Source organism: Sceloporus occidentalis, unplaced genomic scaffold (genome assembly GCF_023333645.1).
Source record: "Sceloporus occidentalis isolate IW3139 unplaced genomic scaffold, rSceOcc1.0.p SCAF_68, whole genome shotgun sequence".
NCBI classification, from domain to species: Eukaryota; Metazoa; Chordata; class Lepidosauria; order Squamata; family Phrynosomatidae; genus Sceloporus; species Sceloporus occidentalis.
This window is the reverse complement of record NW_028317048.1, coordinates 3,905,589-3,928,411: the sequence shown is the minus strand read 5'-3', so window position 1 is coordinate 3,928,411 and position 22,823 is coordinate 3,905,589. Positions and strand designations below refer to the sequence as shown.

Genomic DNA, 22,823 nt, shown 5'->3' with positions numbered 1-22,823 from the left:
TAAATGAGCTTACACCACAACATTCCAAAATGACCAGAGAGTCCCAGTTTGTTTTAGGGAGAGCTGTGTTAGCAATATCCTATATCAGGGATTACAAACTACCTTTTTATTGGGTAATTGGGACATAATTGGATAAAGAAGAAGAAGAAAAAACAATAGACATATTTTTGGAATCCATACACAAACAAAATATGTAATTTGATGGCAAATAGGCAACATCAGGATCATCTAGACTGCTTATTTTCCTAGCTGAATATAAAGCAGTAGGTTGGGTAGCCCTATTGTAGATGTTGATGAAAAGCACCAAAGCTCAAACTTGCCTCATTGTAAAGGTGAAACATGACTGAATATCTCCACACCCGGGGATTTTTGTCTAAAAATGAACTGATGCAGAGACTGTTCATATAGTTACCTTTTAATATCCCATGAAAAGATTATTTTTGACTTGCTATGGGCAGCAAAATATCTAGTGCTTATCAAAATCATTACTTTGCATAGAGTTAACTCACATGTATTCAAGCAGGGATTTCAGATATGGAATACCAGTTAGAAAACATCGGTATAACATTAAATCAGAGCCGAATATGAAGGCGCCAGCTCTTGACTATTGAGGATTTGCACGTTCACTATGTAATTGGTGTAAAAACTGTGACACTCAAGACCAAACCCTTGTTTGTCATTTCATATGTTTACTGACTGTGTTTTTATTTATTTTTAGCCGTGGTGCACTCCAGCACTGGAGGAAAGCACTCTTCAAGAGGAGTGACCCATGGAGCAAGTGGCCATCACCATAAAGGAGGATTCAGCTCAAGCTACAGCCACGTCTCCAAAACCAAACACAGCTCTGGCCACGAACACCACTGCTAATAGAGAGATGTAGATTGTAGTAAGAGCCCTGGGTGAACACATTTTCTATTTTATCTCATCTGTCCAATTAAATACTTCTGCTATATTGCTTAAAAATGAACTGTCACATTCCTTGTTATCAATCCTAAATCTTACCCCTTAGTAGAAAGTACCCTTCATGGGCTTTTGGGGATAAAATAATGTCTGCCATTTTCCTTTGTTCTGATGAAACTGATAGAGAGGGCCATGTGCAATCTGATGCAATGTGCAAAGTCCTGCTTTGGCTGACAGTAGGAAAGCAAAGCTCTGTTCACAGAGAGATGGGGAAATTTGCATGAGATATCTGAGCTATGTCTTTGGAGGAGGCACCTGTGATGGCACAACAGGGATTAATTTATTGGTATGATTTAGAGTAGAATATTAAAATCATTTCAACACACTAAAGAGATGGTATTCAGCACACGATTGAATCATGATATTAACTTCGATGTGACAGATCCTTTTAAAAAAATATTTTTCTTAGCAAACTTTAATTCTTTTTACCCAGATTTGCTTATTTATAAAGTATTTTCTACCTTGCATGTTGAAAATGTAACTGCTTGTCAATAAACTAATGCACACATTGCAACTTCTAAAGTGAGTGGAATAACATTATTTCAAAATAATTTATAATAGTCTGATCATTTACTTGGTTTAAAAGTAGAGGTCACTGCATCTTAACAAGATTTGTTTTAAAAAAAATTCTGTTAAATGATCACTCATGAGGGGACTATTCTAAATGCTATTGGAGAAGTCTTAGTCTTTAAGAAATTACAGTACATTTGACTATTAGAGCTCCAGCAAATTCAGTAGCAGTATTACAATAGAAGAAAAACTAGGAGAAATAAGACAGAATAGTGAAAGTTTAATTATTATTAATATTAAGGAATAAAGTAACTTGCAGATAATAATAATAATATTAATATTAATAATAATGCACATTACGGACAATCAAAAACAAATGGAGGGAAGTCTACTTGGGTTTAAGGTTAATTAATCCTTGCATTCTCTTTGCTACATTTTCCCTATTATGTTGTTTAAGGCAAATGTATGAAGGTTGAAACATTTAATAAATAAAATATTAACGTATGGGCATATTTTAAAGAAATTTAAATTTTGTGCATTTACATAACTATAAAGGCGCATTTATGCACCACTCGACTGAGACCATCAGCCATCTCTAATAGTGCTCTTCCAAAGCCCAACAGTGCTTGCTGTTTCTTATTTAAATGATAGATGTAAAGTTCACTGTCTCTATAGTCCTACAAAAGAATGTCTTCTACCTATTAAAGACACATTCCTTTTTGGTTGAGGTACTGACAACTACTTCACAGCACTAAGAGACGAACCTCACTCAGAGTGAAAGTGCAGTTAGTTAAAGGGTTTCAGACAATAAACATGATAAAAGCACATGGATTCTCACATTTCTGGGGAGATCTAGGAAATAACTCTTGGAGTGGATTTGTTTGGAAATTGTGAAATGACCAATAACTTGGGACTGCAAGTTGCTGTATGGCAAACATACATGTAGATTACTAGTGGATTACTGTTTCTCATAGGTGGGAAATAGCAGTGGGGGAATGTCATTGGTCAGCAGAGTTAGGAAGATACAACACTGAAGATGACGATCCTGTATATGTATCTGTAAACAGGGAAAAGAAAAAATGTAGGTGCGTTAAGCTAGTCTCAGGCTCAAATAATACAAATGTATAATATGAGGCCTACCAAACAGTGTGAGCATGCTGCAAATACAGTGTGTTGGCTGTACAATGTATACAAAAAACAAAATACTGTCTGCGCTTCTCACCCTAATAAAGTTGGCAACAAGTATATAAACATAATATAAATGAGAGGTTTTGGTTATATGAATTGGCCAAAGCATAATTAAGCTCACCCGCCACGTCAAAACCTCTCATTTATATTATGTTTATATACTTGTTGCCAACTTTATTAGGGTGAGAAGCGCAGACAGTATTTTGTTTTATGTATCTGTTTTGGCTACTGCAGAGGGAAGAATAGAAATTGTAATTAAACAGAGCTGGTAACACAGAGTGACATAAACGGTTGCATCAAATGGAGCTTTAGAAAGAGGCGTTCAAAGGAAGCAGGGTATGTGTAACAGGAACCAGGATGCGCCTGTCAGTTGCTGATGCCTTCCTCATATCAAAAGTCGACCACAGGTTGAGTCACAGCTCCAGTTGTCAGGATCTTCCTGATGCTGAAGATGAGGCTCAAGTGCCTCAGACTCCTCTGTCTCTGTCTGTGGCTTGGGATGAGGCAATTCAAGCTCCTGTGCCTCACATCCCTAAACCTATGGCTGCCACTGGAAAACAAACACTAACACCACGTATCCCTGAATCTCTGTCTGCCACTGGGGATGGGGCACTGACGCCTTGCATCCTTGAATCTGTGGCTGCTGCTGGTGAAGGGGACTGACACCTCCATAAACCTTTGGCTGTCACCGTGGAAGGGATTCTGTCACCTCACGTCCATGCACCCACGACTGTCACTGTGGTTGGGGCACTTGTGGCCCAATTTATGAACTATGTTTTTACAATCAGTAAGGATGATTCAAGGAGTATCCAGGCCTCCGGAAAATATCTCAATCCCTCCAGAGCACACTTTCTAGACAAACATTATTAACTAAACAAATTACACTGGGTGCTGATAAGCGCGGTATTGTAAGTGGTTTCTAAATATAACCACACAATAGATATTTAGTGAGTGCAGCACACTTATGAGACAGTCTTTACAACTACTCAAACATAGTAAAATTAAGAACCACAGTGGCGCACATCTATGTGGAAAATATAAGATATACTTCCCAACAATAAAACGGGATTCTTAGAAGTTTTTTTGAGCAATTCTTAGCTCCAAAGACAATTGCTCAGGAGATCCTTGGTAGGAATACATTTTTTTGATAGAAGAGGATACTCAAATATGTAGGAAAACAGACAGCGATATATTGAGCGTAGCAGCGCTTTAATATATATAAAAAAAAATAACCTCCACTCTTACATTAAAAGAAACAGAGTCCAGTATCCGCAATCGGCGTCCTGGGAGTGAAGTCTTCACCGCGATGTAGTGTAACGATAACACTTCCTCGTCTGGCTTGCTAACTCCTCCGTAATGAAACATAACGTGAAAACGTGATGACGTTACGGCACAACGCGTTCCGCTGTAGTAGCTTCTTGATGGTACTAATTATCTACTAATTAACTAATTATCTTAGCTCATTTTAGCTCCAAAAGGTAACAGCATGGATGTACTTGGCTAATTTGGTGTCCATCTGTAACTCCTGCAACGTTCTAATAGCCCAATGCAAATGTATGTAGCACAGAAATGAAATATTAGATTTCTCAACATTTCTACCACATTCCTCAACCCTGGAATAAAGATGGAGATCTCAACAGGGTCTATTCGCTAAGCTGTAGGTGCAAACAAGTTTGCTTAAAATGTGAGTTTGCTGCAGCATGAGTTGGAACAATGTGCACCTGTTTACATTTGCTCTCTCAAAAGAACACACACAACAGCAGAGTTACATTTATGGAGGTTGAAAATAAAGCAAAACAAAAAAAGAAACTGGGTGTAATGGTGATAATTCCTTCCTCCGTACCTTGTATGTGTTGGAGTGGGGGGTAACTAATTCATCCTGGGGAGTATATTCCCCAAGTATATCCTTCATCTCCTGCTCATGGATTTGGTAGTTACAATTTATAAAAATACCTGATCAGAGACAATTTTATTCCTCCCCAATCACTTCCCTATCATGCATCAATACACTCATGTCCACTGGGTTATGGCATAAACAACCTTTCCACAAGTAAAAAAACCAACACTCAACACTTGACTGGAATAAAGTCAAGTTCATGCGAGTTGATTTAAACAACTAACTTACCCAGAGGGCATGCGAGCCACCAATTTACTGCTTGGTTTTTTTTAACTCATCAACTTGTCTCTTGTGCTGTTGAATGTATGCATGTTTTTTGCTGGTACATAAGCAGGATTATTTAAGTGAATTTTAGTGAGTTGGACAGGGATGGATGAAGAGGGAGAGGCACAAGATGGGGTTAATGCTCGTTTAACTACTCTCAATGAGCAGGTGCTGGGGAAAGGGGGGCATAGAAACTTCTATGCTACCAAGGGTGTTTTTATGACGCTTTACCACCGCATCCCATGCACTAAGGCATTTTTTATATAGTGCAATATAACACAAGAAGATCCTCCCGTGTTTACTGTGTTCATAAAATGAAGTCAGCTTTAAATACCAGCATTTAACACGTCACTGTTTAGTGAGTCAATAAGAAAATTATGAGCTTGTGGTGATGAAACAAACATTGGTAGACAACAAAGTGTATGAAATATTGACTCATACACTCATACATATGGTTAGTTTGCATATGAATCTTTAAAGACTAGGCATATGTGACAGGCATGGTAGCTGACATCAAGATGAATGAATGTTCACTCAGTGGACATAGCTGGACAAATTTGTAGGAGCCAATTTGATTTTCTTTTAGAAGACAATAAGAGAAAAATCCATACATAACAAGTGGTAACATTGTAAGAACGTTGCATTCTTGGTTTCTATGATTTCTCCAGTCTGGTGTAAATGTTTTTCAGCCAACATCAAACAAGAAGTGGAAATAATTTATAATTTAATAAAATGCATGCTTAATAGCCTTGGTCAAGATTGCTTTTGTACAATTATAGATGAACATCAGTGGCGCTTCACATTTGTGATGCAGGGTAATTAAAATTGTAAATATACTTAACCAGTTTTAGGGGACCAGGAGCATGGACCTCCTAAATCCTTAATAAACATAAAGGGACAAAGTTAATATTGTCTGACTTTTAGAGTTTGGCACTGGACCCCCACATTCTTACTTTATTTTTATTAAGTGTATGTTTGGGATAAGATACCAAGCATATCCAATACCATTACCCCTATCCCATCCTAACGATAATCGAATTGGAGTTGTTTCAGCAATGTTTCAGTTAATTTATAAACTTATGTTATTTGGTCTTCAAAAATTCACATAGATTCACCATTTAGTACTAGTACCACATAAATCATTTTTAGGGCATATTGTTAAGCTTTGACTAAAGAACTACTAAAAACACCTGGAAATAGGTTCTTAATTTGCAAAATGCAAACTACATTTTAGTTACCATAAAATATAGAAAGGAATGCAAAAATGTTTTACAAGAGGTTAATTTTTTTAGTATCAATGCAGATAGAAATGGGCAGCCACTGGTCATACAATAAGTCTGATTTCAAACATTTGACAGAAAGAGTTTTGAAATGTATTAATAAATAAGGTCATTTATGATGATGGCTTTATAGTAAAGGAAGCCATCAATAAAGGCATTGTTCTTTGATGGTATAAGTTTGTTTTTGATGTTTTATATCAATGAAATCACCATGTAATAATCTTCCCATGCAATTTATGGGTGAGTGTTAACAGTCCTGAAGTATAAAAGCAGCACGTTTGTATTTAGCAGACACAACTCCAGAAAGCACGCTACAATCTCATCAGCTCTCTTTGAGAAGAAGCATCATGTCTCATCACTCCAGCCTTAACACCTCTGGACACAAGCACTTCAGCGCCTGTTCGGTAGCTCTACCTAAACATGTCAGTGCACACAGCACCTTCTCCCACCACTCCAAACCTGCAGCTCATGGACACAAGACACTGCATTGCTTCAGCAGCAGAAGCGCCCACAGTATTGGATCCAATGGACATAAGATTTCATTTGGAAGCTTCCATTCAGGAAAAAGTGGACATGGATCTGGACATGGTACTGGTGGAATGGGCTCTAGATTTGGAGGATGCTCAGGAGGTATCACCTCAGTAACTGTGAACCAAGGCCTCCTGGCACCTCTAAACTTGGAGATTGACCCAAGCATCCAGCGAGTGAGAACTGAAGAGAAGAACCAAATTAGGGGACTCAATGACAAATTTGCCTCCTTCATTGATAAGGTACATACGGGTAGTGTTTATAGCTTATCTGGGTTTAAAAGTAAAATTACATTTTAGTATCTATTATTATTTCTAGAGATTTTAAATTACTAACTATAACAGTGTTTGTTTTTCAAAATGTGCACATGTACAAAAGCATCCGATGCTGCTCAGTAAAACAATCTCTTATTTAAAAAACTTAATTCCGCAAAGAAGACAAAAGCATTGGTGCTTAATAGCCCAGTGAACCATGACCCACAATATACTACTTGCTTTCCTTATGTTTTGGATATTAGGTAAGATTTTTGGAGCAGCAGAACAAGATGCTGGAGACTAAGTGGGCTCTTCTCCAAGATCAAAAAACTGCCAGGTGTCAGATTGAGCCTCTGTTTGAGGCTTTTATCAGTAATCTCCGGAGACAACTGGAGGGTCTCCAATGTGAGAAGGCACGTCTGGAAGCAGAAAGGAACAGCATGGAGCAAAATGTAGAAGAATTAAGGAAAAGGTATATATTCTGTTTTTATTTTTATGCTTTTATTTTCTACAGTATTCTATTCTTCAAAGACATATGTTTCTAAACATATTCAAATGTAATATAAAGACAATATGAAAAATATTTTATTATAATTTATTACAGTTTGGGAAATTTTGGTTTACAGGATGCTGTTTTCTCCCCTTTTTAACATGAAACAGTTAATTATTTTTTTTATTAATAATACATAATCTGTGTTCTGGTTTTAAAATAATGTTAATATCTGTTACTTAATATAACAGATATGAAGAAGAAGTTAACCGACGCACTGCTGCTGAAAATGAGTTTGTTGGGCTAAAGAGGGTAAGAGGAAAACTGAAATATGTAAATATTATAAATACAAACATAATCACTTAGATGCTTTTAAATATAAAAACAACAAATGTAATAATATTAATTGTATAGCAATTAAAATTGCAGAATAAAATAAATATGAATTATTAAATATATCTAATTCTAAACATGTATTAAACTAAGGCTATTATTGTTTTCTCATGTATTTTTCTCTTCTTCAGGACGTAGATGCTGCTTTTATGAACAAAGCTGAATTACAAGCAAAGGCTGATTCTCTGACTGACGAGATCAACTTCCTGAGAACTCTATTTGATGCAGTAACTATGGCTATATTACATTTTATCTTTATTGCCTGAGCAGATTCTGTAGCAGTGTTTAACAATGAAATGATACAAACTTAGATTTTTGTGTTCATCTTTCCCTTCATCTTTTTGACATAGGAAAAAGAATACACATACTAATACTCATAGCTAAAAAGTATTGTTAATTTATATCATAATGGAAATAAATTTGAAGGTTTGCAACGTCATAAAAAATGAGATCTGCTCTAGAAAGGAAGATTAAAAGGGATGTCAGGATAGAATGTTAACGAGTACATTGAGGGATCACAACCCATAATCAATGTATATTTTTGTGATGATAAATTATTATTTGTTATAGTTTTCCTTGTAACAGAGAGCATAGAGTGATAGTTTATGCATTTCTAAAATATATATATTTCATAGTTCAGAATAGGTCTTAATATTATGGCCATCTACTTTAAGAAGTCATAAACATCTGTATCCACGTTCAATCAAAAAATGTATTTTCTTTGAAATAGGAAATTGGTCAACTTCAGGCTCAGATCTCAGACACCTCAGTGGTTGTCTCCATGGATAACAGCCGCAATCTGGACCTGGAAGGAATAATCGCTGAAGTCAGAGCTCAATACGAGGAGATCGCTAACAGGAGCAGAGTTGAAGCAGAGGCCATGTACCAGTCACGTGTGAGTTTTCCATATTTAGAACATATCAGATCTTCTTTGTTATTGGACAAACATACATTCATGTTAATTCATACATTGTCTTATACTTCTAAATGTAATCTGCAGTTTGAGGAGCTTAGAATGGCTGTAGGAAGAAATGGGAATGATCTGCAAAGCAGCAGAGATGAGATCTGTGAACTAAACCGAACAATTCAGAGACTGAAGGCAGAGATTGACAGCGTGAAAGCTCAGGTAAAAAATACATAAACTTATAGAAATGGATAAACAAAATATGTAATATACTTTTTTTTATTGTTTGTAAGGATGTGAGCAGAATATAAATTACTGATGGTATTTCTTTGTTAAGTAAACACTTAAGTTGTGATACTCATCGGTTCTCCCTTAGCTATGTAGTAAAACTCGAAAGAAGAAACACTCTTATGTACGTAAACTGTTCTGCATATAACTGGAATCTCTTCTCATTTCTAAGCGCTCTGCACTTGAAGCTGCTATTAATGAAGCTGAGGAACGCGGAGAAGCCGCTGTCAGAGATGCCAAGAACAAACTCTCTGAACTGGAAGCTGCTCTGCAGAAGGCCAAGCAAGACATGGCTCGCCAACTGAGAGAATACCAGGAGCTGATGAACGTGAAACTGGCTCTGGATATTGAGATCGCTACCTACAGAAAGATGCTGGAAGGAGAAGAGGGCAGGTGAGAGTCATATTCTGTGTTCAACACTGTTATGTGGGTGCAGTACAACAGTACCTGTGAGTTCTTTTAAACAGAATGGAGATTACAGAAACATTCTTGAGATAGACCTTGGAGCAGTGCAGTAGCAAATGCAATTCAGTAAAACATTATAATTATTCTTTTGATTTTTTTTGTTTCAGGTTGGCTTCCAGTGACTCTGTAAATATCTGTAAGTGATATGCCTTAATAATTTATATTTGCGCAAGTAAAATGTTAAAATTACATTTTTTAATAAATAGATTTTTTTTTAGAAAAAGGTAATCATAACAAAACACAGTAATAGCATTAAATGTATGCAAATGAAATTGGAATGACCTATAATACATCATAAATCAATATCAACTTTGTAGTCTTAACCTATATAAAATATATGCCTAGTAATTCTAAATCCTTCTATGTTTTATAGCTGTAGTTCACTCAAGCACTGGAGGAAAGCACTCCTCAGGAGGAATGTCTCATGGACCAAGTGCTGGCCACCATCATAAGGGAGGATATAGCTCAAACTACAGCCGCGTCTCCAAAAGCAATCATAGCTCTGGGCACGGACACCACTGTTAACGTGGATGTACAGCCAAATGTCTGAGTGGTGAATTGTTCCAAGGCCTACAGTTAGCAAATATAAAATTAATCCATATATTAAGTAGACCCAAAATTAGACAAAGCCTTTCTTTAAGCTATAGTCAACTTGTTTCCTAGCATGCATTGTATTTGATCCCTTAATAAAGAGTTTATTAAACTGCATTTGTGTGCCAATTTTATTTCAGGCATAAAATGGGTAAATAACATATATGTTCAAATAAAAAAGCATACCTATTAAACACAAAGACTGCACCGAAATGTAGGATATGTTTAGGTGTTATCCATGTTACTTTGTAAAAATGAGTCCATTGATTTTTCTTGACTCAACATACCGTAGCACATACAATGACAACACCAGGGAAATGTTTGATTTTTTTGCCAGTAACTGGAATTGCAGAAATACATACATTTTTGCAATTTATATAATTGAATCATTTTGAAACATATAATGCACATTTGTAAAACGATGCCTAAAATGCATTCCTCATACTCTTTATCACTGTGGGAAAGTTTGTTCTCCTTCAAGTGATCTCTTGGTGGCTCACTGTAGAAGTCACTGAGAGTCTGAGAAGATCTGGCCTATGGGTCTTGGAGGTGGGCACGGGAGAAGAGATGCCCCAGGATGAAAGATCTATTCTTGGCTCTTCTGGCATGGTGAAGGAAACCGTTGAGCCCTCTCAATGGATCAACAATTTTGTCAGAAAACCCCATCTGTAAGGGATATGATGTGAGCGCAAATTCGCTGTGATCACTGCAAAAACTTCCTAGTTTTTGTAGAGTGCCTTGCGATAGATCTGCCAGCAGTATTATGTTATGTTATTATGCAATTGCACTTTACAATGTCCCGCTTGCATCACCACTTAAAACATGCTTCATTTTTGTCAGCACAGTCATGCATATTAAAAATAACCAACACATTGAATTGAATTCCCATGAGGCTCAGCCAGACATACTACTTCCATGATGCTGGTTAAGCGTCATGGGAAGTGCAGCAACAGTAAAGTGGCAGATGCTAGCTGTGAACTAAAATTACTATGATTCTCAGCCAGCCAGGTGTCCACCATAATGCTGGCTGAGCATCATTGGAAGAGTAGTCCACAGCAGCAGATTTATTTATTTTTTATTAAAAAAGGCTAATGTTAGCCTCCCTCCCAGGACCCCTACACACTGACTTTTACACACACCTGCCTATAAACACACATATACACATACACTGCCTTTACACAGACATATACACATACACTGCCCTTACACACACATATACACGTACACTGCCCTTACACACACATATAGACGTACACTGCCCTTTAAAGAAAAATATAGACACGTACACTGCCCTTACATACACATATGCACGGACACTGCCCTTACACACTCACATACATGTACACTGTCCTTATACACACACATTTACATGTACACTGCCCTTTGATTTTGGAATCAAAACATTTGCTACTGCAAACATTTTTAGATACAAAAGTTCCATTTTATTCAGTGGAACAAAACAGTGATCACATTATTCTTCCTGATATTCTTGTAAGAAACTTTTATTTCTTTATTAATTCATGTATTTTTTCATATTTAATAAAAACTATTATTGAGAAATTTTTGGTTTTTATTTCCTTTTATTTGCCAACCTGCCCCCCCAGTTATGCATTGCCAACCTGCCCCCAGGCTTGCCACTCTGCCCCCAGAAATGCCTTATACCCCTATATGCCACTCTGCCCCCCTTATATGCCTTATACCCTCCTTTATGCCACTCTGCCCCATGAAATGCCTTTTAACCCCATATATGCCACTCTGCCTCCAGAAATACTTTATACCCCCTATATGCCACTCTGCCTCCAGAAATGCCTTATAGCCCCTATATGCCACTCTGCCTCCAAAAATGCCTTATAGTAAACACTTAAGGAGGACGGCGTTCATGAAATCAAAGGGGCCGGCGTGCACGCACTGAGCCGCCCAATGGCCGTGCCTCAGCACTTCGTCTCACGTCTTAAAAGGGGTGGGACGAAGAGCTGAGGCGCGGCCATTGGGCGGCGCTGTACGTGCACGCCAGCCCCTTTCATTTCATGAACGCCGGAAGAGGCTTTCAATCCCGCTTGCAGCCGCGCAGTAAATTGCAGTAAATAAGCACTGTACAAAGCCTGGTAACTCTGCTTGGGAAACCTCCTCTGGTACTACCTGAATGCGTACATTGTTCCGCCTTGAATGGTGTTCTAGGTCCATGATTTTATTTTGAAGATACTCCAATTTCAATTGAACATTTGTTTGACTTAGTTCTGTCACAATAGTATGAATATCGCATTTGAAGTCTTCCCTCATTTCCTGTAGCAGGGACTTCATTTCTTGTATGGTTAGTGGTGAGTCTACGTAGTGCTCTTGTGAAGGTAAAGGTGATTATGACGTAGACTCTTGGTGCACTGAGGCTTCTGAATCCTCCTCCCAGTCTCTAGCCGCCATACAGTCATGAAGTAAGGCCTTTCGTCGTTGTTTAAATCCTCCTGTCGATTAGTTACAAAAATTATCCAGGTGTTGCTCAATTTAAAAGTAGAAAAGGCTGGTGCTGCTCGGAGCTTACTATCTATGTGCCCTGCCATGGTGTCATTTCAGTCATGCCCCCCATATGTTCATTTTAGAATGACCAATAGCCTTCATGGTGTAAATGTGACATTTGGGAAGATCAAAGATCTCCCTTTTAACTGGCACTTACACAAAACAACCCAAAATATCACACAAGCATTCCCCTACAACACTAAATAATGGGTAAATTAATATCTTGGAATCCAAAAGTGGGCTTTTACCATGTGCTCCCCAAAATACACAAAAAGATAGAGAGCTTGGCTGGCCTTCTATATCACACTTCTATATCACACTTCTATATATATTCTTACTGGAGAAACTTGCACAAGGTGTTAGACCTTCTTAATTAATAGTGACGTGAAACCATAACTCCCCTACCAACTTTAGTGAATAAACTTCAAAGACGGCAGCCAAGAGTGAGCTGTTGTTTCAGGAATTACTATTATTATAGGAATTATTTCACATGTTTCACATTTATACAGAACATCTACCTACAAAAGATGGAAACTGCAATGGGAACACCAATAGCACTACAGAATGATTACATATCCACATTTGAAACAAAGCCCCTGTCTTCACTACATAGATGATAAGTTAATCATCTGGCCTGCCAGTGAAAATGATCTTCTAAACTTTGTACTTGGAGCTTTACTTTCAAAAATAACTTTATGGTAGGATCTGTCCTTGGTGGCATGTTTCTTATATCTAGGGGACACAAGATGTTTGATGAAACTTAACTATATCCTATAATAAATTAACTCATACAACCCATGAATAATGTATACCCCAGTTGTGGAGCTTCACAGGAGTCACAGTTACAGTTTTAGTAGTGTCCTGTTCTGTAGCTTAAAGTCTAGAGAAACCTAAATTTAGCCAAGTCAAAGACCATCATTATAGATTAGTGGAATGTGGTCTGCTTTTGGTGCTCTGAGATGAAAATTGGCACTTTCAAATAATCTGTCCACCTTGAATTGTAGCTAAGTACACTTTTTAAAAATTATATACTGTGTGGCCCTTATTTTAATTTTATATATCGTGAGGTTCTCATGGGGTATGAATTGCAATTTGACTTACGTAATGTAGCTATTAAATGCTGAGGCAAAGCAAATATACATAATTCATTTTGCAATATATACTGTGATTACAGGATAAAATGATGGAGGGGGGGTTCATGCTTTTATGTATTGCTAGTGTATGACAGTAACAAGTAATCTATAAAAGAAAATATGCACACAAGGCAAAAGGTCAGTGAATAATCCCCCAAGCTTCAATTAACTATTTGATTTGTATGGAAGCAGGCTAGAACTTTTACCATGATACTTATGTGCATAGAAAAGAATTTGCTAGCACTTAAGCAATTCGCCTACTTTATAGGCAAGGAAGCCATTGGTAAATGCAGTAAGCTTTGATGTTGTAGGTGTGCTGATGTTTTATTTGTATAAATCAGAGAGTAATAATGATACTAAACAATGTCCATAAGAGTTATGAACATAATTTGGGGTAACTGTTCAAACCCATGTGAAGTATAAAAGCAGCAGGCTTGTGTCTAGAAGACGTGAATCTCCTGAGCAGGCTATAATTTACTATCAGCTCTCTCTGAGAAGAAGCATCATGTCTCATCACTCCATCCTCAGCAGCTCTGGGCACAAGCACTTCAGCTCCTGTTCAGTAGCTTTACCTAAACATGTGAGTGCACACAGCACTTTCTCCCACTCCAAACCTGCAGCTCATGGACACAAAACAACCTTTAGCAGCAAAAGTGCCCACAGTATTAGATCCAAGGCACACAAGATGTCATTGGGAACCTTCCACTCAGGGAAAAGTGGACATGGATCTGGACATGGTGCTGGTGGAATAGATTCTGGATTTGGGGGATGCTCTGCAGGTATCACACCTGTAACTGTGAACCAAGGTCTTCTGGCACCTCTTAACTTGGAGATTGATCCAAGCATCCAGAGAGTCAGAACAGAAGAAAAGAACCAAATTCGGGGACTTAATGACAAGTTTGCCTCCTTTATTGACAAGGTGAGATTTATTGTATATAATTTTGAATTTGTGAAGAACAGCATTGTACAGATATCAAGAAGGCTTTCCTATAAAACCATTATATTTCAAGCTTCTGATCATGTTTTATTTCAACCATTTTATATTAATTTTATATATATTACAATGTGTATAATTTCAGCCATATATGAAGCAGTTATTGACCCTCCTATACTCCTATATACAAGCTAACGATAGGAAGCCATCATATCTTTGTTTACATTTATAGAACATAATCTCTGGAAACCTTGAAAACCTTTAAGTATCTTAGCAGCAAGTATACAATACGTATTTTAACTCAACAATATTGATTCACATTTCTGTCTCTTCTATAAATTAGGTAAGATTTTTGGAGCAGCAGAACAAGATGCTGGAGACTAAGTGGGCTCTTCTCCAAGACCAGAAAACTGCCAGGAGTCAGATAGAACCTCTGTTTGAGGCTTTCATAAGTAACCTCCAGAGACAGCTGGAGAATCTCCAATGTGAGAGAGCTCGTCTGGAAGCAGAAAGGAACAGTATGGAAGTAAATGTAGAGGAAATCAGGAGAAGGTATAGTGTTTCACAAGTAATTCTATTGTTAGTATTAATGTATCTTTAGAATTGCTTCTAAATGTATGGTCATCACAGGGGCTGGATCAATTGTCTTTGCAGCCAAGATGTCTTTGCCACTTTTCTTTTTTTTAAAAAAAATTTGAACAAAATTGAGTACAACTCTCATTTAGTTTTTTTCCTTCCACTGGATCAATAGATTTGAGTACTTACAAAGGTTGTTTTTTAACTCATGTAACTATGCAGGTAATTATGTTCGGAATTGTCATACAGAATAACTTACCTTTTATGTGCCCAAAAAAGTCAAATAGTTTGTCATTACAGTTTGCAAGGCACATATAGAATCATTGACCTCAAACAGGACAGGTAAAAATGTGATGGGAAAGGCATACATCTATCCTGAATATAACATAAGACCAATGACCAGATATGGTTTGAGGTTTATACAAAGCAGAACATCTAAAGAATGAAATCACAACAGCAGTGTCAAGGGGGGTACCTAGAACCCACAGGGCCCTGGTGCCAAAATTGCCCTGAGGCCCTCTAACTTCAACAGCTCACACACACACACATACAATTACACATCCATGCTCTCACATACTCACACACACACAATTACACATTCATGCTCACATACATACAAACACATATACATATACATACACCCCACCTCACTCCAGCCCCTGCTTACCTCTTACAAAGGGCCCGTCCGACCTGAACCTGCGCTAAAGTGTGAAACCTTCGCAGTTTGTGAAAAGACGTTACCTTTATAAATCTACACTTACTTCTGAGACTGTGCTGCCGTGGTTTCATTCTCTACATGTTCTGCTGTGGTTTGTAGTCTCCCCTACAGTGGGCGCTGTATGCTTTTATGGAGGAATGACTTTCAATTTCTTTTTTATCCATAGGGCTATCGGTACATTCGGTTTATATATAGCAAGAAATGCACAGACTAGAATAGTTCTTATCTATCATGAAATTCTTTGTTTCAGACATGCTAAGTCCAATGTATTAATGTAACAGGTATGAAGAAGAAGTCAACGGACGCACAGCTGCTGAAAATGAGTTTGTTGGACTAAAGAGGGTAAGAAGGTTCATAGATATATTTATTTTATAGGAAGTAGTCTAGTTCTAAAAATAGTATGTATGGTGTGTGTGTTTCTCTTACTGCTCCAATCCTCAATCAGTAAGCCAGTAACCAACATCATTCTGATGAGTTCCCATTAAGGATGAAACAGCTGCCCATGAGTGGTTATCTGGCTTCTGCTCCTCAGTCCTAGCCTCATAGATGCAAAGACATGATCAATGTTAACCATATTTGCATAACCCAAACAGTGGTGGTAGCACTATAGGTTTAGGATTTCTGGCTGGTGTATATAGATTAGTGTTTACTTATGCCTCTTCTACTTTTTCATGTTAAGCGGAGGGGTTTTACATCACCTTTACCCACACCATAACTTATGTTGTATGCTTTATATAAAGCCATCATTGATCACTGTGTTTTTTGTCTCCTATAGGATGTAGATGTTGCCTTTATGAACAAAGCTGAGTTACAAGCAAAGGCCGATTCCCTGAATGATGAGATTAACTTCATGAGAACTCTGTTTGATGCAGTAAATAGATTGTTTTTTCTTATTTTTTTAAATTATGAATCATCATTAATGTTAATAAGGCTTTTCTAATGTCAGGCTAAAAATATGGCTATTTAAATACTTTTTCTAAATACTTTTTCTTTGCAATTTTGCTGTTTATCTTTGGATATTATATGTTGTTTCAAGATAAATCATTATCATTCAGTTATATGTATATCTTCCTTGGGGTAATATTTTTTTTTAAAAGTCCATAATTTGCAGGAAATTGCTCAGCTTGAGGCTCAGATCTCAGACACCTCTGTGGTTGTGTCCATGGATAACAGCCGAGATCTGGACTTGGATGGAATAATTTCCGAGGTCAGAGCTCAATATGAGGATATAGCTAACAGAAGCAGAGCTGAAGCAGAGGCAATGTACCAGTCACGGGTGAGGCTTCCATAATAAAATCCTACCAAATACAGCAATTATTTTTATGTAAGTATGTGATTAAAACAAATTAAAAAAAAATTGATTTGTGCGCAGTTTGAAGAGCTCCGCATGGCGGTGGGAAGAAATGGGAATGATCTGCAGAGCAGCAGAGAGGAAATCTGTGAATTAAACCAAACAATTCAAAGGCTGAAGGCAGAGATTGATAGCGTAAAAGCTCAGGTAAAAATACATGAATACAAATACTTGAAATCTCTCGAGAGGAACATGTGGTAGGATTCACCTGAAAAAGCTAAAAAAGAAAAATTTAAGGATCTTCGGAAATATTTTTTTACACAAATGTGCATTCTCTAATATTTTCTCAGCGTTCTGCTCTGGAATCTGCTATTAACGAGGCAGAGGAACGCGGAGAGGCTGCTATCAGGGATGCCAAGAGCAAACTTTCTGAGCTGGAAGCTGCTCTGCAGAAGGCCAAGCAGGATATGGCTCGCCAACTGCGAGAATACCAGGAGCTGATGAATGTGAAACTTGCTCTAGATATTGAAATTGCCACCTACAAGAAGATGCTGGAAGGCGAGGAGCACAGGTTAGAGTAACTTTCACTTATATTAGATGTTCTGTTGATACAGAATGCACACAATGTTTTTGTCTCATTTTAAAAAATCCTACTTGTTACTTTCTGAATGTGTGATTCTTTTTTATTTTATTTCAGGTTGTCTTCTGGTGACTCTATTAATATCTGTAAGTGATGTTTCATTCTTGATTTTATCTATAATACATTTATTAAGCACAGTGGCGTCGGCAGGGGGGGGCCAGAGGGGGCCATGGCCCCCCCTAAATCATGCTGTGCCCCCCGGTGTGCCCCCCCAATTGAAACGCCGTCTTTTTTTTTTTTTTTTTAATAGATCCGGAGGAGAGAGAGAGAGGCACCGAGCGGTCGCTGAGGAATAAGTTCTCAGCGACCGTTCGGCGCCTCTCACTCTTTTCCGCGACCGCGAGGCCTCTGCCTTGGTCGCAGTGCCGGCATTTCAAGCCGAGCGCCGGTATATGATGTCATATCCGGCGCTCAGCAATGAAGCCGCGCACACTGCGGCAGAACCAGGAAGACAGAGACCTCGCGATCCCGCCGCTGGACTTCTACAAGCCCAAGGTAAGTGAAGTTCAAAGGGGGGGGAGGAGGGTAGAAAGTTAGGAGGGGGTTAGAGAGTGAAAAGAGGTAGATAGCAAGTGAGAAGAGGTAGATAGGGATACATTGGGAGGGAGAGAGGGGGTAGATAGGATAGATTGGGAGGGAGAGGGGGTAGTTAGGATAGATTGGGAGGGAGAGGGGGTAGTTAGGATAGATTGGGAGGGAGAGGGGGTAGTTAGGATAGTTTGGGAGGGAGAGGGGGTAGTTAGGATAGTTTGGGAGGGAGAGGGAGATATTAACATATATTGGCAGCAGGGGCTAATATTAATATTAATTGGCAGCAGGGTCTAGTATTTATATTCATATTGGCAGCAGGGTCTAGTATTTATATATATATCGGCAGCAGGGGCTAATATTAATATATATTGGCTGCAGGGGCTAAGTTTATATATATATTGGCTGCAGGGACTAATAATATATATTGGCAGTAGGGGCTAATATTAATATATACTGGTAGCAGGGTCAAATATTAATATATATCGGCAGCAGGGTATAATTTTTATGTATATCGGCAGCAGGGTATAATATAAGTATATATCCGCAGCAGGGGCTAATATCAATATATATCCGCAGCAGGGGTTAATATTAATATATATCAGAAGCAGGGTGTAATATTTCTATATATTGTCATCAGCAGGGGCTAATATTAAAGAATGAGAAATAACTGCCTAACGTGTGTGTGTATATATGTGTGTATATATATATATATATATATATATATATATATATATATATATATATATTGTATATGTACCGTTTTATAATTGGCCCCCATACTTTGGTTCCTGGCCCCCCATGTGCCCCCCCTAAATATGAAAGCTGGAGACGCCACTGATTAAGCATGAGAAAGGAATCCCTCCAGTTCCCTAGATATTCTATAAAACATATTTGTTTCTGGCTTTCTAATGACCATGTGTAACGGCACTCAGCACAAGTCCCGGGTACACACAATCCGGCATTCACTTCCCACAGGAAGTTCACTGGAGGACAGGATAGACTCAGCAGGGTCCTTATAGACCCTGTACAGATCTCTGATTGCTCCCGCAGCACAGACAGATCAGGGAAAAAAATTAAATATAAATTAAATATAAATTAAATAAATATTTTAAATAGTATTAAATAATATGTATTAGTATTAAAAATAAAAAGGGTAATATGGAAAGGATGTATGTGGCACTCTTGAACATATAAAAAACATATCTCGAATATGTGAGATGAACATAAATTGGGTAATTTCTCAGCTGTGGCACCCACAGTAATTTTAAACAACATTGCAAAAAACATATTTTTTGCTATTTCATTTTAAAAAAAAATCTATTATCACTAATAATTATTATGTTTTGTGTATTTCTATGATTTTAAAAGGAGGCCCTGCTTCTCATGAACAAAACAATGTTTAACTTGGGTGGGTTCATCAAATATGGAACATGGGAATCATGGTAAAAATGACTAAAGAATGGTGCCACATTACTTGCTTATTACAGCCATTCTTGTTAATAAATTAACCTGTTTCTTTCTTGTTCTATAGCTGTGATGCATTCCAGCACTGGAGGAAAACACTGCACAGGAGGAATGACTCATGGAAGTGGCCATCATCATATGGGGGGCTACAGCCATATGTCCAAAAGCAAGCAGCACACCTCTGGCCATGGGCATTACTGCTAAAGTAGATGTACTGTATACATTTTAACTAAAGAACTACAAGCATATTATCTAAAAATTAAAAAAAAATCTTTCCTTGAGCTGAAACCTTATTATGTAGTACAATTTGTACATATAATCAAGGCATAAATCTTTAATAAACTTTCATTTGCACCAATTACGTTTATTTTTCTCATGGAACCTTGGAGGCAAGGGGCAATTTATGGTCTGCTCTGTGTAGGAGGCAATGTGCAGGGTTGACTGCCAACTTAGAAGTCGTGATAAGTAATGTGAAGATTTCCAGCAAAATTCAATGGGTGCAATGACTGTAGCATACTACAGCTTGGCAAGTACTACTTTGTCTAAAGTGTGTGGCCAAATTGGTGGAAATTTACATTTTAATAATTAAGTGCCTTTTGGGCCAGAGGCGTCTTCCATCCTTTCCAATAATATTTTACAGTGTATAAAAATAATTGAGGAAATTGCCTAATATGTAATATGTGTGTCCTATGTAGTAGCACATGGCAGTGTTGCTCTGGATAAAGGCTGGTAAAGGGAGGCATTAGAAATTGGCAGCATTACGGAAGAGTGAGATTAATAATGGGTGAACACATGAAAGTAAAATATTATTATTATTGTCAGGGTCTATGGCAACAACCTATGAGTGCCAATTTTAAGTGTCATCAAATTTATGAATGAGGCAAACATGTACTTGACTAAATGGGCATGGACGTTCAACAGGACTAGGAAAGAGGTAACACAGACTGCAATTAGTTATAACGGTGTTAAAGTCAGAAGATTAAGCAGAACTGCAACTTATCAAGCTGAGAGAGAGGAGAGAGAGAGAGATAGATTGTTGTTCAGTGGTGTTTTGCTGTGTTGTTACCTTATAATAAATACCTTTTAATGTAGACAAACCTTTGTGTGGGAAACACTCCAACAGGTTGTTGGGCCCTATCAGTCATTGATTTGTACCCTCCTACACACAGTCCCTCACATTTTACCTCATCAATGAGCACCAAGACAGCTTGTAATACTGGTGGCTACATGTGGTGACGAACAGACAAATCATGACAATACCCCCTCTCACTATCTATCCCCTCTCCCCCTTTCTATCTAACCCCTCTCCCCCCTCTCAATGCACCCCCCTCCCTCACCATACTTACCTTGTTGCCGGAGGAAGCAGCAACTGCGACCGGGTCCGCCACTCTAGGGGGCCGGGCAGCCTCCAACAGGGCCGGCCTTAGGGGTGTGCGGTAGCACAGGGCTTAAATTAAAACATCGTTTTTTTATTTAACATCCTCCATGTTAAAACAACCCCCCCTTATTTAACATCCTCCAGTTAAACAACAACCCCTCGATGTTTTAATTTAAGCCCTGTGTGGCCGCACATCCCTAAGGCCGGCCCTGGTGGGGGCTGCCCGGCCCCCTAGAGTGGTGGACCCGGTCGCAGTTGCTGCGGGCTTAAGGGGCAGGTGCCCCTTATGCCCTGTGTTAATGCGGCCGTAGAGGCCGCATAGGCCCAGTCAGTCCGGTCCTGACTGGGCCTATTTTAAGGTAGGGGCCTGGAGCTGCAGCTCCATCAGCCCCTACGTCAATCCGGCCCTGGGCCGCCCGGCCCACCGGACAAATGCCCGGTGTGCACGATGGCCAGTCCGGGCCTGTATGCACTGTATTTGGTATGTGTTTATGAAGTGATTGTATGGCATATCCGTTATTTCTCACATTTTGTCCATGAGATAAAAAAATACTTCTTATATTTTCAGCAGGGCCCGATTAAGAGCATCATGGGCATGGTGCTGAGGATTTTGGGCCTTTTATGGAAATAAATAAAATACACAGAATCTAAACTCCTCGGCATCCATGTGTACTGGATAAAGAGAACATCAGTGGTCGCCGGATAATATAGGATAGAATCTTATGTGATGAGATTGGGAGTACATCAGTTAACCAATAAAAGGCATCATACACGGGACGCCTGAAGCCACAATTTAGTGCCTCTAATCCTTTTTTAATAAAATATGCAGATTGAAATTGAGTAAATAACAGATAACCTTCACTTTTCCACTTACTGATTTCTGGTCCTAGCAAGTTTTGTCCTCTGAAGTGACTACAAATTCAGGAGGGCGTTTTATCTGCGGATAAGTAAAAATTAAATAGTTCAATTTATTCCTACAGCAAGTAAAGTGCCAGGAAACAGAAGACCAAAATCACTAGGATGGGCTCTGCCACACCGACACCCAAACACACACACACACACACACACACCAGGATAGGGGTCTGCCACACCAACACCCAAACACACACACACCAGGATAGGCTCTGCCACACTGACACCCAAACACACACACGCCAGGACAGGCTCTGCCACATTGACACACACACATACCAGGACAGGCTCTTCCACACCGACACACAAACACACAGACAACAGAACAGGCTCTGCCACACTGACACCCAAGCACACACACCAGGATAGGCGAATATTCAGGATTCACTTGGCTGAAACCAAAAATTAGACTTGTGCATTCGTCTTCGGGCGAACATGAAAACGAACACGAAGACACGCCGAAGAGAAGACGGCGGCGGTCAAACGTAGGCGAAGACGAAGACACACACCACGAAGATCTTCGTGATCGTCTTCGTCTACCATTCCCCCCCCCTTCTAACTTACCTTGTCATCGCGGCAGTTCCCGGAAGTGGAAATCTGCAGATTCGCCGTCACGGGTTACAGGGCAGTGCGAATGAGCCTATTGGTCGCCTACAGGGACCTCCTCTGGCATCAACCAATTGGTTGATGCCAGAGGAAGACCCTGCAGGTGACCAATAGGCT

General features: G+C 38.8%; 1 protein-coding gene and 1 pseudogene across 1 annotated transcript; both read left to right on the top strand.

Annotated features, from left to right (window-relative positions):
- Positions 1 to 6,446: 6,446 nt before the first annotated feature.
- LOC149286544 (keratin, type II cytoskeletal cochleal-like) lies at positions 6,447 to 9,565 on the top strand (annotated as a pseudogene).
- Positions 9,566 to 14,161: 4,596 nt separating this feature from the next.
- LOC149286543 (keratin, type II cytoskeletal cochleal-like) lies at positions 14,162 to 20,014 on the top strand. Its single transcript, XM_089493951.1, has 9 exons — positions 14,162 to 14,575; positions 14,934 to 15,142; positions 16,166 to 16,226; positions 16,660 to 16,755; positions 16,996 to 17,160; positions 17,257 to 17,382; positions 17,526 to 17,746; positions 17,873 to 17,901; positions 19,878 to 20,014. The coding sequence occupies exons 1-9, from the start codon at positions 14,162 to 14,164 to the stop codon at positions 20,012 to 20,014; spliced, it is 1,458 nt and encodes a 485-aa protein (XP_089350077.1).
- Positions 20,015 to 22,823: the final 2,809 nt, after the last annotated feature.

Bases quoted from the DNA above. Each gene is read 5' to 3' on its own strand.
- LOC149286543 (XM_089493951.1), top strand. From the start codon at position 14,162: ATGTCTCATCACTCCATCCTCAGCAGCTCTGGGCACAAGCACTTCAGC. The intron at 16,227-16,659 runs GTAAGAAGGTTC...TGTCTCCTATAG, and splicing joins AGTTTGTTGGACTAAAGAGG to GATGTAGATGTTGCCTTTAT. The intron at 17,161-17,256 runs GTGAGGCTTCCA...ATTTGTGCGCAG, and splicing joins AGGCAATGTACCAGTCACGG to TTTGAAGAGCTCCGCATGGC.